Source organism: Branchiostoma floridae, chromosome 2 (genome assembly GCF_000003815.2).
Source record: "Branchiostoma floridae strain S238N-H82 chromosome 2, Bfl_VNyyK, whole genome shotgun sequence".
NCBI classification, from domain to species: Eukaryota; Metazoa; Chordata; class Leptocardii; order Amphioxiformes; family Branchiostomatidae; genus Branchiostoma; species Branchiostoma floridae.
This window is the reverse complement of record NC_049980.1, coordinates 6,254,501-6,272,731: the sequence shown is the minus strand read 5'-3', so window position 1 is coordinate 6,272,731 and position 18,231 is coordinate 6,254,501. Positions and strand designations below refer to the sequence as shown.

The following is an 18,231-nucleotide window of genomic DNA, read 5'->3' as shown; positions in this document are numbered from 1 at the left end:
AAAGACAATCGCTAACAGTCACCACCTCTGTCGAATCTTATCCTCCTTTTAGGCAAAATATTTGTTTTCAAAAATCGTAAGCATTCTTTGAATTTGTCTGCTTTCATATCCTATGTTTCATACTTTTATAAATTAGAAAAAAACATAGCAATCCGGCAAGACAAACTGCATAAACACAGGGGGAAGTGGGGGAACTGAAATAAATTATTTTCTGTTAGCACCATATCTTAAATAAATGTATAGTAATATTGTTGAATGAATATGGGCATAGGGGTTTAGGACTAATGTTAACTGTTGTTACTGGTTTTTGCTTTTATTTCGTGGTTTTTACATGTGCTTTGTTAAAATATTTGTAGCTGCCATGCTTTCTTTTTGTTGTTTGTTTTGCAAAAAGGAATAAAGAATGATTGAAAAAAAAAAAGTCACCACCAAGTCGCAAATTAATCGCCTAAAATGGTGAATTGCGAATGGCAAAAATGTCATGAATTGCCGTAAACTATACGCGAAGTAGTCGCAAACAGACGCGATCGCTGCAAATCTCTTTTTGATGATTCATTGTCCATTAGCTTTTAATTCAAAGGCAACACTCAGTTTCAAAATAAACTTATCATGTATCTAATTTGGGAACTCTGTACATGTTGAGCTGGGCCACGTGATGATTGGATTCAGCCCTATCCGCCCATACTCTATGTGACTGTGAGTCAATTCTTTACCTGAGATATATTTAGACTTTTCGTGATTTACATGTGTTCATTCACTCTGTACATGTAGGATTCGTTTTTTATGACACAAGGCACCAGGTTTGTACTATCTGCATATCCGGACAGATTTATTTGATCCACCCACACCGGGAAGGTCCCCTACTCTTTACTAAGTTGAGCCGGGCCACGTGCTGATTGGATTAAGCCCTACCCGCCCACACGTTATAGGCTTGTCAGTCAGTTCTTTACCTGAGATATATTTAGACTTTTCTCCTCGTGTTTTACTGCCCACTTGCGCAGTCTTTATGGTGCTCTTTTTGTGCTGATCTCTGTTGTTCTAATGGCTCATGTATTGTGTCATATGACCAAACTTGATCAATAGGCCAGCCCAGAATGAAGAAGAATGTAATCCAAAAAAACATGTTCTTTCCACCCCCTTCCTTGCAGTGAGATTCTGTGCCACACCTGTTGCCGCTACCAGCCCAAAGCTGCCAAGGCAGACCCTTGTAATGACTTGTCTCATCGTCAATAAAGTCAAAGTCGAAGTCAAGTGATGTACAAAGATTGGTCAATGTCTGTACCACTTAAAATTTATCCCCTGTTCTTTTTGAAGCTTTCATTAAGCCAGAATAGTTCACACAAAAAAAAGGAGATCAACGACCTTATACCTCCATAAAATGATTTATGTAAATTTCTTAGTTTAGTCATTATCGTGCTGATTCTGACCATGCATTTTTCTGTCTTGATGTGGGGTTTGCGCTCCGAGTCTGCGCACCGATTTTGGAACCGAGCCAAACCAGCCTTTCCATCCTTCATGTCTCTAGTTGCACCATTTTCCGCCTCACATGCTGTCACCTTTGAACCGGGACAACAGAAACAAAACTTTCACACACAAAAAAAACGAAATAATGCCCCGTTTTCACGAGTGAAAAACAAGTAACCGTTTATATATACTATCACGGCTAGACCTGTTAGGCTGAATCCAACGGATCTACCGTCCCTCCTTTGAACTTTGCATCAAACACTGTTCCAGCGGACACAAAATGTCACGATGTGCCCTACTTTCGTGTCCGCACGCGTGTACTGACCCCCTCCTGTTCAAGAAAAATCAGGCCATTTACGCCCATTTCTCCCATGTTCAAAGGAGTCATTCTGTGCCGGCCTATTTCAGTGATTACATGCACCCAGACGTAATGACCCGAAGGCGGTTTAAAAGGCGTGATATTCAAGTTAATTGTCTATTTTTGTAGAGGCGTAATTAATGACAAGCGTGCACAGGCGAGTGATGACAAACAGCTGGGTTGGCATAATCGACTTGAAGGGGGGGGGGGGGATGGGGCTAATCTTACAATAGGGCGCTCGGAATAATTTTTCGCCACCCAAGGTTCCATGAAATACAAATTTCACGAAAAATTAGCAAACACGCAGTGATGTGCATAAACTGCCCATAATGCGGACTTCAAACTGAACTGACTTCTGACAACGAATCCCAGATGACTTTCTTTTAACAAGTGTCATTTTGGTGCCTTTTATTGGTATCCCTCTAATGGTAGATTTCCCGTATTTGCCCATATTGTTATCTCCACACAAGCGGAGGTATTGCTTTCGGTCTATGTGTTTGTTTACCCTAGTATCTATCCGTAGTTGGTTAGATATTGTAGAGTGACAGGGTGCGAGGGTGAAGATTGGGTACCAGGACTGCCAGGATGCGAGGTTGGCTTGGCCCGGTTCCAAAGTTGTTCCCGCACAGACAGAATTAGCGATAAGTTCACAATAATAAAAAAAACAGCAATTAAATTCACAAACATTTAAAACATTCCACGGAGATATGAATTTTTTGTTTTCTTCTTGTTGTTTTCCATCTTAATTTATTGAACTTTACAAATTTTCAAAATTTTCGAATACCTGTATGAGTGCGGATTCCGTCGCCTCCGTTTCAATCTAACGTATAGGAAAACGTTGCATGCCCTTGAAGTTGAGAAACAGGGGTATACCTGATACTGCCATCTTGCGGGTATGCTGTGTGTGTGCAGAAACGATCTGAGGCTGTAACTATTACTACTGCAAAGTATATGTGCATCAAAAACTGCTCAAGAAGACCACTCAGTGGATCAATAAAATCTGGATAGGTGGTCGCTATAGACAGGATTCGTAATGCTTGTATCAATGGGAAGTTATCTGTAAGGTGGCCATATTGGCCACGTGGTCCTTGTGTAAAGGTCTGTGCTTGTACAGCTTTGACTAAATTCAAGTCGTTGTATTATGCACAAAGCCACTGTGCTATACCAGGGCTCGAAATACTGGGTGCATGTGCACCCAGGTGCACCCAAAATTTAAACTGTACACCCAATTTTTTTCAGTGGGTGCACAGGGTGCACCCAAATATTTTCTTAGGTTTATGTATGGAAAGATATCAAGTATACTAGTATACATCATATTCTTGACATCTAAGTGTTAGAAAGGTAATAAAAATGTCTGTCATGTTACTTGTTTAAGAATTTGATAGCTTGTAACTAAGTTTTGTTATTAGGTTTTTTGACATTCTACTTAAATTTAAGCGGTGCACCCAAAAATTTTTTTGTGCACGCAATCTTTTAAGCTGGGTACACCAGTGCACCTAATCCCAAAAATGAATTTCGAGCCCTGTATACGTTATGCTGTTTGGCGGATAGAGCATTTTCTATTCTTCCCCACTGGCATTCAGAACCTTCTAGAGTGGGTATCTCATTGTGCCACGCCTGTTGGCGACAAATTATTGCTGCAAATTACATGTATCACCAATTTGCCCTTGCGATCAAACTTGGGTGCGACACACCGGTACAAATACATGACCTCTAAAAGCAAAATGGACGCACCCAAATGTCACATCTTCATTTTCAGCCCCCAATTAGATGCCGACATATACCTTATACATGTATTGTGATTTGTAATGTTGCCACTGAATCAAAAACCAATGTACAATGCTTAAAGATTAATCAAAAAGAGATTTGCAGCAATGTCCGCTGTAAGCGTCTTGTTTGCGCCCAGTTCGCGCCCATTTGCGACATTTTGCGAATGTCAAATTGTTTGAAATTTTTACCAAAAAATCCCGAACACAGGACCCCCATTTTGTGTCCCTTCCGAAAGACCAGTGCTGCCCCAACCAAGATGCCCTTCCCGGGATTTGAACCAGGGTCTCCAATCTACCGACCAACTGGCACCCACCAAAAAAAAAAAAAAAAAAACTAAAACTGGGAACGCAACCAGTTGAGCTACAGTGACATCCGATGACGCTACTACCACACAACATAATATTACTCCGTGTGTGATGATACCCTCTTATCCATATGTATGGAGTGACAAGATTACCAGCGATTGAGGTCACAGACATACACTGAGATGATAACGCTCCCCATCATCTCTACACGATATGACGGCGGCCACCTATGCTCCAGCGCTAAGCGGTACTACCGTTCCCCTGCGGCGCGAGGCAGCGTGTGTTGAGCCCCGCGCGGCCGGCCCGGGCCCTGATGTGTGTGTAGTCAGTCATGAGATTATCCCAAATTAGACTCAATCACGGCCAAATCCCCGGACGACCCCTTAGCCTCGCCGGGAACTCTGCGTGATTAATAGTCAATTCAGCAGGAAGGCGGGCACGTGTGGGGAATCGATCATACACACACAGAGCGCGCCGACGTGCGGGGACTTGTTGCGGGATTGTAGCCTCTACCTAGCCTCCTTCACCGGCCTCTGTGGGCATTGGCGTAGATTGTGGGTGTGGTGTGACGGTGGAGGGCGACTCGCGATTTTCAACCGGGAAGGTTCTGATACCGGTAAAGGAATACATGCCGGGAAGCTTGTAGCATGCCGCTGACTACGCTGGCTATTGTGGGGAGAATAATTTGCCAGGGGAGTTTTGCTACCAGAGGAGTTCGTCGGCCGCGTAGGGGAAACACGAACCTACATTGAAAGCGTGGACTGACTCCTCTGGCCAATTTTCCGATCTTTTTTGGCGAATTCTACGATCTCCGTACCCACGCAGGAAGACCTGGTGGAGGCTAGCAGGACTGAGTCAGGATCACCTTGTAGGTTGTAGTAGTAGTTGTAGTGCAACCAGGAGCGTTAGTTCACCTTTATCCGCGCGGGGTAACATATATCCGGTGTATTTATAAGCAAGGTATCTACGGATATCAATACTCACAACAAAAATCAAGAGATTGTGAACGAGCAAATAATGGACAAGGACCATAGGCCATCCATCATTTTTTAAATGTAACTTTATGTGTGTATTGTGTATAGATATATATGTTTACGGCTTTATTAGGAATATATGTATCTGGATTTATTAGAAATTCACCTATCTTGGCCGACTTTTCGCTCTTCCTTCATGACCTCAATGAAAAGATATAACACACTTATGAAAAAGTCCTCATTAATTATGCTAATTAAGTCCTAATTCGCACAATTAACATACTATTGCGCGTTTTTTCATCAAAGTTACCTAAAGACCAAAGAGCACACAATTCAGTCATCCGCTCTTGACTTTTCCTGTTACAAAGGTATAACTTTAACGCCCCCTGCAGTTTAAAAACTGCCAGAGGAACGTTTTACGTCACTTCTTTACAACCACAAGAACTGCTTACCAACCCAAAATCGTGCTCACGGCATGTACAGGACACGAGATATCAAAACCGGAGGTTCCGCGGCAGTGCCATAGAAAGGCGCTAGAGGGCCCAAAACGTTATCATTTCAAGGTCTCATCAAGACCTACCCATATACCAAATACTATCTAACCAGGCATTATCGACTTATCACAGACACACACACACACACACACACAGACGCACATATACACACACGCGCGCGCGCGCTAACGAAAGCATAACCTTCTTGGCGAATGTAACAAACCCTCTCTCCATGCTCCTTACCTGCTCTTGGCCCTGTTCGCCCTTCCGGTGAAGCACCTGTTCCATGATTGGCAGGTTGAAGTTGATCTGTGAGGACTTGGATGTGGTCACGTGATCCTCCTGGGCGGAGTTTGTGAGATGCATGCGCTTCTGGCACTCCCGGCACGACATCAGGAACCGCGTCACCGCCTCACGCGGCAGGAAGGCGTACGTCTCCGCGATCTGCAAAAAAATAGTTCACTACTTAGAAACGAAGGACTTGTAAAACAAAACAAAAATGGCTTCTCAGTCAACAAAAACTATCGCGTTATGTGAAAATGATGGCTGAGCACGTGCCCTTGAGGCTGGAAACCGGCACACAATTCGAAATTCCTATACTTGTCCGCTATGCGATTTTCACTACTCAACTCAGGTGGTTCTTTTGTAGAGGTGGTCACTAGTTTAAGTGTACTTGGTGGTTGTATCATGCACGAAGCCGGTGTGTTTCACACAATGCTGTGTGGCAGTGAGAGCATTTTCTACTGTGACCCACTGGACTCCAGAACCTTTGTAAATCAGCATTTTATTGGATCAATGCTACATAATTTTTAATATTCAACAAACACATTTCATGTCAAATCTTCAAAATCTGCCGAAGCCATAAATGCTATAAATCAATGTCACAAATTACTGGTAAAGTAAAGCATGACAAAACAGCAATTTGTTTTCAGTTTTAATTTCATTTTAGCGAGCTGCCTCCATACACAGTGATGTAACCTCTGACACCAATCGCCGTGTAAAATATGGATAAAAAGATTGTTTATTGTTCAATTCACGCACCAAGGACGAAGATAACATTTTTAAGAGCCCCCTTCACCGTAAAATACTCTTCCCTAGTCCTTCTCGGTGCATAGCCGAGTGTTCAGCCTATAAAGGAAATATTGGCTCTCTCTACAAATGGAATCTCGTTCGCTGACTCCTCGTACAGACTTTCTTATGACCAAATAAACTTCGCGTTTCTCCTATTTTCCCTTTAAGTGCGTTTTGGCGCCCTTTTCATGTTGGGTCAAGTTGGGGTTTATTTAGGTTAGGCTAGGGTTGGCTTAGGGATAGAGTTAGGTTTGGGTTGGTTAGGTTCGAGGGTAGGGTTGAGTTAGGGACTTAGGGTTACGATTAGAGTTAGGTTAGGTTACGTGTAGAGCAAGGGTAAGAGTTAGGGTTAGCCTCCAAAGCGCGACCCCTCCTTCCAAAAACCCCCCATCCATCTGCTTGGAAATTAACACGCCCCACGAGCTCGAGGACTTTTCTCAGATTTACTTGGAATACCCAAGCAATGTTGGGGCAATTATTTGGCAGGTGGCAATAATTTGACATGACACCGGCAGCTGTAGATGGGCACTGGTGATATTCCGCCCTTCCCCACCCAGTAAAATGACACGATCATGAATACACACGGGGAGAATATTATAAAACACAGCACCCGCCTGACATTATTTTAGACGTGTACAGACGATGACTGAACGTAATCCTAATCCCTTCCCTCTCCCATGAAAGCCCCATAGAAACACTATATCATTATAATAAATGTATCCTATAAGGTATCAAACGAAAAGGAAAAGAACGGAAGAGAGGTCAGTCACCCCCTTGTCACCAAAGGATGTACAACCGCTAAGCGACTGATGAAAGACCACTAATTATAATAAAAATTTGACGGATAGCTCAACGAATTTCGTCATAGACAAAGAGCAGATCATTGTTTTTGTATCGTTTAAGTAATATTTTCATATCGTGCATATAATTCAATCAAAGAGTCTGAGATTTGCAGTGATTGCGCCTGTTTTTGATGACTAGTTCGCGTCTAGTTTACACCCATTTACGAGATTTTGCCAATGGCAGTTTTCTGGTTTCCAAAAATTCGCTATTTCAGGCTACCAATTGGCGAATTTTGGCGACTGCAAGCGAAGGTCTTTCGCAAACAGCCGCCAATGGGCGCAACCCAGTGAGATACACACATTAAGATTAAAATGTATTAGAATTAGTTGCCAAAATTCATCTAAATTTTGCCAATTGCGATTTTTTTTAAATCAATAAAGAAAATCGTCATTTCAGGCGAACAGTTGACGAATGTTGGCGACAGTTAGCGAATTTGATATTTAGCGAGTTAGCGAGTGAGATACCAACTTAGGCTTATGTCACATGATACCTACATTTCCAAACCGGGGCTCTGTCGGGCAGCTTTCGGAACAAAAAGTCTGATACGAAACTACACCAGACAAAAAGAGAATAATACGAAGTCGTGGGCATTTTTTGTGTATATTTTTTTACGCATACATTTATATTTTTCGTTTCCACACACAGCCCGACCGGGCCCTAGTTTGGGATATGACGTTAGCCTTAGGTTGGGACGTCACCTCCTCTCAGCACCCCCCTCCCTCCGTACCTCACAGATTACTTTCAAATCTACATCTGCCACCTTTCGTGTGGAAATATGAAAATAGCTTCGATACCACCGAGCGCTGATAGCGGATTCATCCAAGCTGTCAGACGTACTTATCTCCAAAGATAAGTGAGGAAAATTACACCGCATTCATCTCAGCCAAGTGTCCTTTATATGACCCCGAAGAGCGATGCTTACACGCTTGTAGCTCTCTTGGATTTTGTCAATCTCATCATAGGGTTGTACATTAACTACCTTTATTCATTTTGTGGATGCACCCTCATGTAAAAGTGAAGGAGGAAGAGACAGTAAAATAAGCATCGTTCCCTGTGTTTTATGTTGTGTTCTGAACGACTTTACCGCTGTAACTCCCACGTTGTTCGTGCCGCTGGTATAACACAGTATATCATGTCCTCTGCGCCCTGTATAAGCGCTACATGTACGTACTATGTATGTTGCAGTGTCATGATTTGTTGCAGGAGGCGCCTGTTATATATAGTGAGAACACACGAATATCAATAACAAAGCAAAAATTGAACACTGAGCTGATCCTTGAAAATTGAATACATTGAGTACATCTATCAAGAAGTCTTTTGTCTATGACTCAGGAGCTTGCACTTCAGACATACAAAACAATATATAGTGTTAGAATTTTTGACCTGAGGGTTAATTGCAAGAGACAAAAAAGACAAATGAATGGTTAACAGCATATAGTAAGAAACTACTATAGTCTGAAGTCTAACGCTAAAATGTAACATGTTACCGACAATGCCTACCTCTGGACTCTGTACTAGGAAGTATGAAAGAGCCTGTATGCACACACAAGAATAGAACTGCGACAAGAAATTGAAATCTCCTACCTCCCTAGAAAATCTAAAGTTTTGTGAATTTTCTTTATGCCATAGCCTTACAATGCGATACAAGTTTTAAACAATTGACGCTCACAAGTCTCAAACCACCCGGGTGTCCCAAATTGAAAACAAAAAAAATCATTTTGATGCAGCTAAACCCAATTGTACAGCTCATTACTATCATGAAAAACATGTCCAGTCCATGTGGTGCGACAATTTGATCTCTGGTTGCCATGGATTTCTTTGATCTAATATCAAACTGTAACGACTTTTACTTCCAAGCAATTGTCACCATAGGCAAGTCTCTCTGACGTCAATACAAAGTTTCCCTGCGGCAATGGAGCATCTTCTCCAAACTAGACAGGGAGCATTTGCGAGCAAATACAGCATATTTCAACCATCTCCCAACCCATGCAAAAATGGACAGTTCCAAAAGTGTATATTAAAAAAAATCACCCCCGTGGGAGAATGGAATATTCGTGAGGCACTTCCTCTTAACATGGACCAGTTCAAAAATACTTCCACTAAAAAATTGACATCATGACATGTGACTATCCCTGCATGGCAGATATAGGAAAATATATCAATGAAGGTTTACACATTAGAAATTCCTCAAATGATTGTAAAAGCCTCAAATAAACTTATCCCTTACTACAACTCCTGTATTAACTAGATAAGCCTTGCTTTATAAGTTAAGTTATAGAACTGTAGTTATGTAGATGCCATACTTTGTACCTCGTACACTTGTTGTGCAATAAAGTTATACATATCAACCTGGTCAAATTGGAATTTTAACCAACTGACATCTGTTTGCCCCCTTCTATTCTTGCAAAGTTAAGACCCTAGTCCCTGCTAACCAACCATTTTAACCAGCAACCACTTTTAGGGGGCCTCATGGGGGCATTCACAACCCCACTTAACAACCAAAAAGTGATTGGCAGCGGTACCCATACCCAGCCTAGCAGCGTTCATTTTCAATTGAGGAGTTCTGTAAGAATAGTGAGAACGTTACAGATGTACCCTTATTTTTGCATCCGACCAACCAAACCAATTGCTGCAACCACTTTTTCTCGGTGGTTGCTGAGACCAGGTTTGACTGTAAAGATGTTACTAAATTGGAACGTCCCATATAATAGTGGGTTTACTGGACACCCCATGTCTTCTACGTTAAACTCACATTTTGGACGCTGTCTGAAGTCCCGATGACTGTAATTAACCTACCCCGGGGCGCTGCAAGAAATTATAGAACCCACCCGCCAAATTATCGCCAGTGATTTGCTTAGCGCCAGGCAGAGATGTACCGTGGTGAACTCCTTTGCATATCGGTATAATAGACACACAACGTGCTGAGCTATTTGGCACTCCCCGCTATAAGCTCATTCACCGTTCCGAGTACGCATGTGCAGTGACAGGAATTGTGGGTAGGTGTCAAAGGTTAAGGCCCCAAACAGTGATTTCTTTATATCAAATATTTTGTGTAAACTCATAAGAAATATGAATTTTACTAATACCTGAATGAAGAAGAGAATGACAGCGTTGGGTATCTTAAATGGGTGTTTAAAAAGAAAAAAAAGAATAAAAGAAAATTCACATGGATGGCAGTCGAACCCTCGATCTTCGCTTTCCGAGAAGAAAATTTCAAAAACTGTGCTACATGCTCAGGCCCTCGTAACGTTATGGTTTAAATGTTGTTCCTACATGCATTTCGGCCCATAATACAGCGAAATTTAAAAAAGCACTACTGATATGGACTTTGATCACACCAAGTGGCGTTGTAAGGCTAAAGTCACATTTCCAAACCGGGGCCGGCCGGGATTATTAAAGAAACGAAAAATTAAAACTTATATCTAGAAATATACACTAATTATGCCCATGAATCTTACGTTGACATTTTTTGTACATTGATGCCTTTTATATCATCCTTTTCCCTTCCGAAAGCTTCACGGCCGGGCCCCGGTTTGGAAATGTGACCTAAGCCAAAGGTGGATCAACTGAATGCAGTCCCCCCCCCCCCCCCCCCCTGTGTGCCAAGCTCCCATCCATCTCCCAACTAAAGTGGACAGAAACCTTACCGAGGAGTGTTGATGGTAGCGCAGGTGATGCCACCAGAGTCCAGAAAATACCGGATCCATCGAGACTTACTTGTTGATACAGGAGTAGAGTCGTATACAACACTAGAGTCGTGCTGTGAGCATGAGATTTGTTTGTCTTCCTATGACCAGGCCTAGGACAATCTGCTGTTTTTAGCATGGCCTTTGGTACTGTCCTCTCATGTTGTTAACGAGATGAAAGTAAATTTGATTAGGTATCAGGAGGTGGGATGCTCGCCCGAGGACTGATATATGAAAGTAGGACGCCTTTGATAATAAAGCAAATGCGCAGTTGGAATAGACATGCACTTTTTTCTCTCGATATTTGTTTCGTTAACGAACGATTTATATATAAGGTGGATCAATTACACCAAATTCAGCAATACATCCTTAGCAAAACGTGGACGGTGGACGGTACCGACTTCCAACAACCTTTGACCTATTGCTGACGTCAAACACGCATAAAGTCACGTGTCCACTGAGTGACTGAATCAGATAGTCGAAGACACGGCGGAGCGATTCAGTCGAATATTCCGGTGAGTCCAAATTTCAACTATTTTCCATAATATTTGGAAAAATTGTTGAATTTTGAACGGCCCCGAAGCTTGCGCTATGATGTGCCTTCGTGCCAGTGCTATCATACAAAGTGATGTGCCGACCTGCGCTGTCAAATCAAGTGCCCCGGACTCCGCCAAATTGCTCTCTCCAACGTTGATGCTTTAACGCCCCATTACTCGGCGGGGTAACGAACTTCCAGATAGACATCGGGGTGACTTCATTAGATCGCGGGTCGGACAGGGGCGTGTGTTAAGGGGTAGAGCTGACGGCGAGGCCTGAAGTGGATTAAAGGGTGCGATCGGTAGGAAAAATGAATATATCGCTTCATTGAATCACTGGTGAAGGGAGGGATCGTATACGTACTCTCTAAGCAGAGGATAGGCGCCGGTTCATTTTTGGCGTATTTTTATTGGGATTTCTAATTGATCAGTTTTTCTTTTTTGTCCGCAAGTAATAACTCTGCTGGCACTCACCTCGGGTCGTTTGGCTTGCGGACGAAAAAAGAAATGGACAAAACAAAAAGCCCGTCTGCTTGGAGAGTAGAGGGACGGTAGCTGTGTTACGCACTAGAAACCATGTCGATGTAATTTTTTACGTGTTCTACGTATTAAGAATTTTTTTCTTTGGCATATTTTGCTCAGAAAGGTCGATTTATTTCATTACAAGGGACAGCAAAAGAATGTGTACTTTCTTCTCAACTCGCGCCAAATTTTGCATACTTTTGTCATTTTAAGTAATTGACCCATTTAAGAAGTGACCGGTACCCTACTTTTTCATTGGCTGGATTGGCCTATTAGGAAATGCGGTAGAATCCAGGCATCATTTCAATTTCTTGCCTGTACATCTAAATTATGATAGTCTTCAGCACGAATACAACATCGTGTCTTTGGAGCTCGATCTGGTTGTAACCCGTGACCACATCGCTGTGTGACGCTGTCTGGATGAGTCTGTAGAAGAAAGGTTCAAGAAGGACGCGTTTTGTCACTTCAACGGAATTAAATCACCATTTCGTCTTCCACACTCCACGTCTCAGAAGAAAGTGTCTCTCTGAAAGCTTCTTTCTAGAAAACAAGCATATCAAAAAAAAAGGAACAAGCTTCCTCATGATTGCGTTTCTAAGTACTAGTAGAACCTACAACGTTTCACGTCAGAGGTGAACAAGCAACTGTCATCAAGTCCAGCCAGCTGTAGTTACATGTACACCAAAAAAAAATTTTTTTTGAGTGGATCTCATTGAGCGTTGTCTTGTGGTGAATGAACAGATTCTTAAACAAAATCAGAAATTCATGACTGGCGTGCACGTGTAATTTTGTCGCATGGTTTCTCTCATCTTATGTCATGAATCCCTGCTGAATATAGGGTTAATGACCCGCCCTGAGTTCAATACAGTGCCATAAGGCACTGTCGGTTCCTATAACCACCGGCTAAACGACCGAGTCCTTTTAAAACATACGCGCAAAAATCTGAAACAAACCTGAACCTAGACCTGATTGTCTGTGAAAACGTATAAATTCTATTCTGTTTGGTGGAGTATTTGACTTTTAAAATCATATTTTCTTGTAAACAACTCTAACAACCTCTGTTTTAGACCAAGTTTGACTGTAGAAACGTGGTAAAAATGATAGCAACTCGCACCTACTTCAATTCGCTTTTTGCACGATACACCGTACCGGGACCCACCCATGGTTGTACCCCCACTGGTGCCCCTCTATATCGGAAAACAGGGCCCTGTATGCCCCCTCTAAGCTTAGCAAATGGAATCGCCACTTCAGCGTTTCCAGGGACACCTGGGGGAGCCCTACATGATTGACAGGTCACAATATCGTTCTGCCATCAGATGGGTCCCAGATTCCCAGAGTACATCACTTTGATACCTGGGTTAGGTCCCGGATGTGACATCTGTCGCCTGCACTAATGCTCAGAGACTTGCAAACCTGTTCCCTGCGGCATTTTCGGCATAGGATGAATCATGGTAAATGACTGCATAACTCTAGGAAAGAAAAACGTTTCTGTTTTCTACTCTGGATACCAATGTGTTGTCGGTGATTGGATATGTTAATATCAGACAATCTTTATTGACACGACAAAAGTACAGCGACTTTCGTAAGGTCTACATGTATAACAACTACTTACAGTACAACCAAACACACATATATGGATATCTATAGGTATGATTAAATCAACATATAGGGTCTAGTATGTCATTAATACTATTAGTTCTACGGTATAAACATTCGTGGATATATTTGCCTACTTGTACACAGTGAGGGTTATCGCCTCCCAGAATGTAGTTGAATTTATCTATCGAATATCAAAGACTGCTTTGTTATTAGAAAGAGTAATGAATCTCATGTATAGCCCAACTCGATTGTAACACTATATCAAAGACTAATGTGTCAGCCCTTCTTGTTACGTTAATTAGGATATTAAGTCTTATTCTCTACACCTATTTTGTACTTTGTGTAACAGTCGCTGCCATACTTTGTACCATGTACAAATGTCGAGCAATAAAGTTCTACCTTATGTTCGTTCACCAGGTTTTCAAGCAAAGACTTTAAATTTATATGTAGATGATTGAAGACAAAATTTAGATACTCCAATAACAAAATTAAGGCGCATGCGCAAAATCTAAATTAGCTTCTGTTATTTGAGTGCCGAAGCCACTTTCCTTGGGCAATAGAAGAAAGCCTACGGTGTAAGAATAAGGGCGTCGAAAATACTTTATCAAATCAGATTATTTATCTACCTATCCATTTATCTATTTTGTATATCTATCATATTCTTTTTATGTATTCATCACACTTATTCATAATGTTTAATCGAGAATGTATCATCATATCATTCATGTATTCATGTAAGATATATTCAAAATGAAACCGATTTTATACTTCTGTACTTTTGGTGGATAAGGCGGTTTGAGAAACGCAAATTGATTTCCCTTTGCCGCCTGAAAAAGGCGCCCTTGTTTGTGAAGGTCATGACACGGAGCTCATTCCCGCAAATGTCCGTCCGAATTCCCCTCCAACCGTCAAAGTCGGGCTCGTCTCTGCGCTCAAAAAAGCTGACCTTCAAATTAGCGGGATGCCCCATCGTCCTCCGCGCGCACGTCCCATGTAAAGAGGGTCTGCATGCTCTTATTTTTGTAGTTTTACGTAGTTAAGCCTATTTTGATTTTACGTAATTCGTAGTGAAAGCCGTAATTTTCGTAATTCATACCAAATTTTGCGTAATTGTTTTCATCTATTTTCGGCTAAATTCAGCATAGAGCGTTGTCGGGACCCCCATGCAGACCCTCGCGTAACGGCGCCAGGTTGAAGAGGGGTCTGGGTGTGATAAAGTTTGGCTGCGTGCCGTGTGCAGACAAGCGCCAACTCTCGCCTTTATTAGTCACCACCACACAGCATTTCACGCGAGCTTTTAGGTGCGTCCCGGTCTTAGGGATCCCCCCGAATTGTGCATGTTGTTTCTCAACGAAATAAACTAGTGAGTGCGCGAGGTAGCAGTTACTCAAGCAACTGGATAGATTTTGGAAACGGTCACACGTTTCAGGTAGCACCTGTCGTCCAACAGGTATTCAACCAAACCAAGGAGGTTAAGAAAACTTGACTAAACTAAGAATTGAAATATGTTGAAAATTCTTAGACAGGCCAATGGGAACAAACTTTTAAAAAAAACAGCGATCGTAAGTGATTCACTAGTTATGGAAACCGGTTTGCAAAACGAAGTATTCAACCACCAAAGGAATACCACAAAATGTATTGAAAAATTACCAAGCAAAAACTATATATTTCACTCCCATGGTATGGCAGTATGAAATATACTATTTCACGCCCATATCTACGGTATAATTGGGTGAAATATAACAAATGACTTGACATGTTCAAAACAAAGACATCGCTCATTCTTCGAACATCTTCGACTTAGACAACCCACAACATTTGAGCAAAGCTCTGGCCGTTCAAACTTTCTAAATGCCATCAAATTCAATAAAGTTTTCCTGCTAGTTTTCTATATATAAATAGCGCAGAAAATTCCATACCCCTTATGCAAGTAGCTTGAAACCATGTATCATAAGCTCCACCTGTCCTTATATTTACAGCTTTCTTGAAAAGGAAGAAAAAGTTGAACCTTCACATAGTGAATTTTAGTCATTTTTTAATGTCGCCAGACACCACATTGTTATATCATGTATACTAATGATAATTTGTACCTATGATTTATCAACAGGATTTGAGCTTGTGATATTCAATAGCATAGACGTGCACGCGTGCCATAGAGACCTTTCAGTCATTCAGTAGTGGGTTAGAATATTTATGTATATACACAAACACAAATCAATGCTCAGGCTCCATAGAATGTCCCTTCGTATTGCAGAGGGCAACAGATACGTACGGTCACAGAAAACCAGACCAAGAGACGCAAACTTGTATGAAAGGCTTGTATGAAATTCCCGTGATAAACCCAGCCCAGATAGCCCAGGTGCAACTAAAGTGATGCTGACGTGTGCCAGGGGTATAGGTATTAACGCCCAAGCATGTCTAAATAGATCGGCATTAGGGGAGAGATACTGGAGGGAGAGGGGGGGGGGGGCGACTAATCGGCATGCACAATACGTCGCACTGCGTGACTGGAGAGAGCTCTTCGGGCTCCTAATGCGTTTTCAGCCCACCCGTAAAAACTTGTGAGCGGGACAAAGCTGCCTATAGCGGAGTGAGTGTGCACGCTTGGAGTGAGAGCGCCGCGCAGGGCAGACAGAGAAGGTCTTCCAGTACTGGAGAGAGGATTTCTGTGCGCTGACTCAGGGGACGCTCACTGTGTAGTCGAAGCGGAGGAGCTAGGGCGACACAAGCGGCAATGTTGGCGTTTCAACAGAACGTATCGAACACACATACACAATGCACAAAACAAAGTTATCTATAGAATCAGCTCCCATTGAGTTTGTCTTACGAAGAATGCTAATCTTCTAGATATGAGATCAGATGATAAATAGTGTAAGAAGTTTTTTTGCACAGATATTTGACGTACATGCAGCCATTCTCTAATTGGTCGATTTGCTAATTGCCGTGATATCATTGGTTGAATTATAATTATGATGGACAGTCCAACACAAGCCCGTTGTCATCAGAAGTGAACATGTCAGGTGGACACGTTCTATGAATGCCAACCGACACCAGGCACAACAGGCTTTGAACTTCGGCTTGAGAGGATCTACTATCTACGAAAGGTAGACACTGCAAGAATCTACTAAGCTAATACTGATAGCAGACCCCAAAGATAGAGGACTATAACTTGGACCGTTGCGGTCACGGAAGAAAACTTCCGAAGCTAAGGAAGCTCACGACGAATGGCATAAAGTGGTGAAATTTCAAGAGAGACTGCAGGAGAGATACTGGACACAGTGGACATCCGCTTGAGCACCAAACACAAGCACAAACGAACAATCCCCGGAACTCACGGATGGGAACGGGGCGATGAGTAGCTGAAAGGCAGGGTGACACATCTCGGCGTACATGATCGATTCTTTGTCAGGCGCTCGCAAAGCGCAACATCGCGTGCATGTCTTGGTTAACCCTTTTGGAGACCTCGCGGGTCTTCTCTAAAGGTAGTATCTCACTTGGCGCATCGGTGCGGCACTGCGGGGTTCGAAAGATTACTCAACGAATTTCAGTGATAAAGAACTAATTTTCTTACGTTTTGTGTATTTTGTTGTGTTCTAGTTCTAAGGCAGACTTTATTTATTATGCAATATCTTAATTATAACGAAATCGGCGAAAATAACACAACAGTGCCGCAGTGAACTAACACTGCAGTGCCGCACTGGTGCCCCAATTGCAGTGAGATACCACCTTAAAACATGCGAAACTTAGCAGCACAGTTATTATGTGCTAAGTTTGATTCCTCTCAGTTAATAAGAAAGTCGAATACGGAAACTTAAATCAGCCCACCCCTGATCCACGACCCTGACGACCGCTGGCTTGAGGTTGTCCACTACTTTTTGCCAATCACAACTTTGTTTTGTTCTGGAGTGCGGACTATTTTCCCTGGTACAATGAAGCTGTAAACACTGTAGCGTCTTTTCTGTCATGGCCAGTGGAAGAATATCTCTTCAGTGAGCTAAAACTGGATCTCGATCACTTTCCTTTCCTTTTTTTGCCAATCACAACTTTATTTTGTTCTAGAGTGCGGACTGTTCTTGTTTCGGCACCTCCCCGGTACGGATTGCAGTGGCGGTGTGATCACGTCTCACCCAGGCGTTTCCCTCCAGGTGAGTGACGTCATTGTTTTCCTGGGCAAATTTTGATAATAAAGGTCAAGGTTTCTGCTAGAGGGACTGAAGCATGTACAAAATTGTGACTTTTGGCATACTTTGACCTGTAGTTGACCTCCGTATTTCCGTTGACAGACGGGACTGATCCATGAGGACGGGGGGTGAAATCCTGGCATCATGACAGTCTTCTGGCTATAGTTGAACTCCAGCTTTTTTAACTAAAACAAATTTGACAAATCCAGCTTTGCAGCGAGGGTACAGACTAGAGGACTTAAAATGTGTACTACTTATAACACTACCAAAAATGCTTTTTCTCGTTTATCCTGTTTTGCTTCCTCACAGAAAATTTTCTTCCCAGGAAGAAAAATATTCTGTCCCCCAGAAATCTAAAAAAATGTGCCTGTCCATGGGGCCAGCAAACTTTTGAGACTATTTGAGAATGGTTTCCCTGGATTTCCCAA

General features: G+C 42.3%; 1 protein-coding gene across 3 annotated transcripts in view; it reads right to left on the bottom strand.

The window, feature by feature from the left end:
• The window catches only part of LOC118410195 (nucleolar protein 4-like), a 75,729-nt gene that overhangs the window by 40,200 nt on the left and 17,298 nt on the right, over positions 1–18,231 (bottom strand). For all 3 annotated transcript variants that reach the window (XM_035811743.1, XM_035811742.1, XM_035811744.1), the window contains exon 3: positions 5,609–5,809. In XM_035811743.1, coding sequence (XP_035667636.1) covers positions 5,609–5,809 — 201 coding nt within the window. The remainder of the gene's footprint in view (positions 1–5,608; positions 5,810–18,231) is intronic.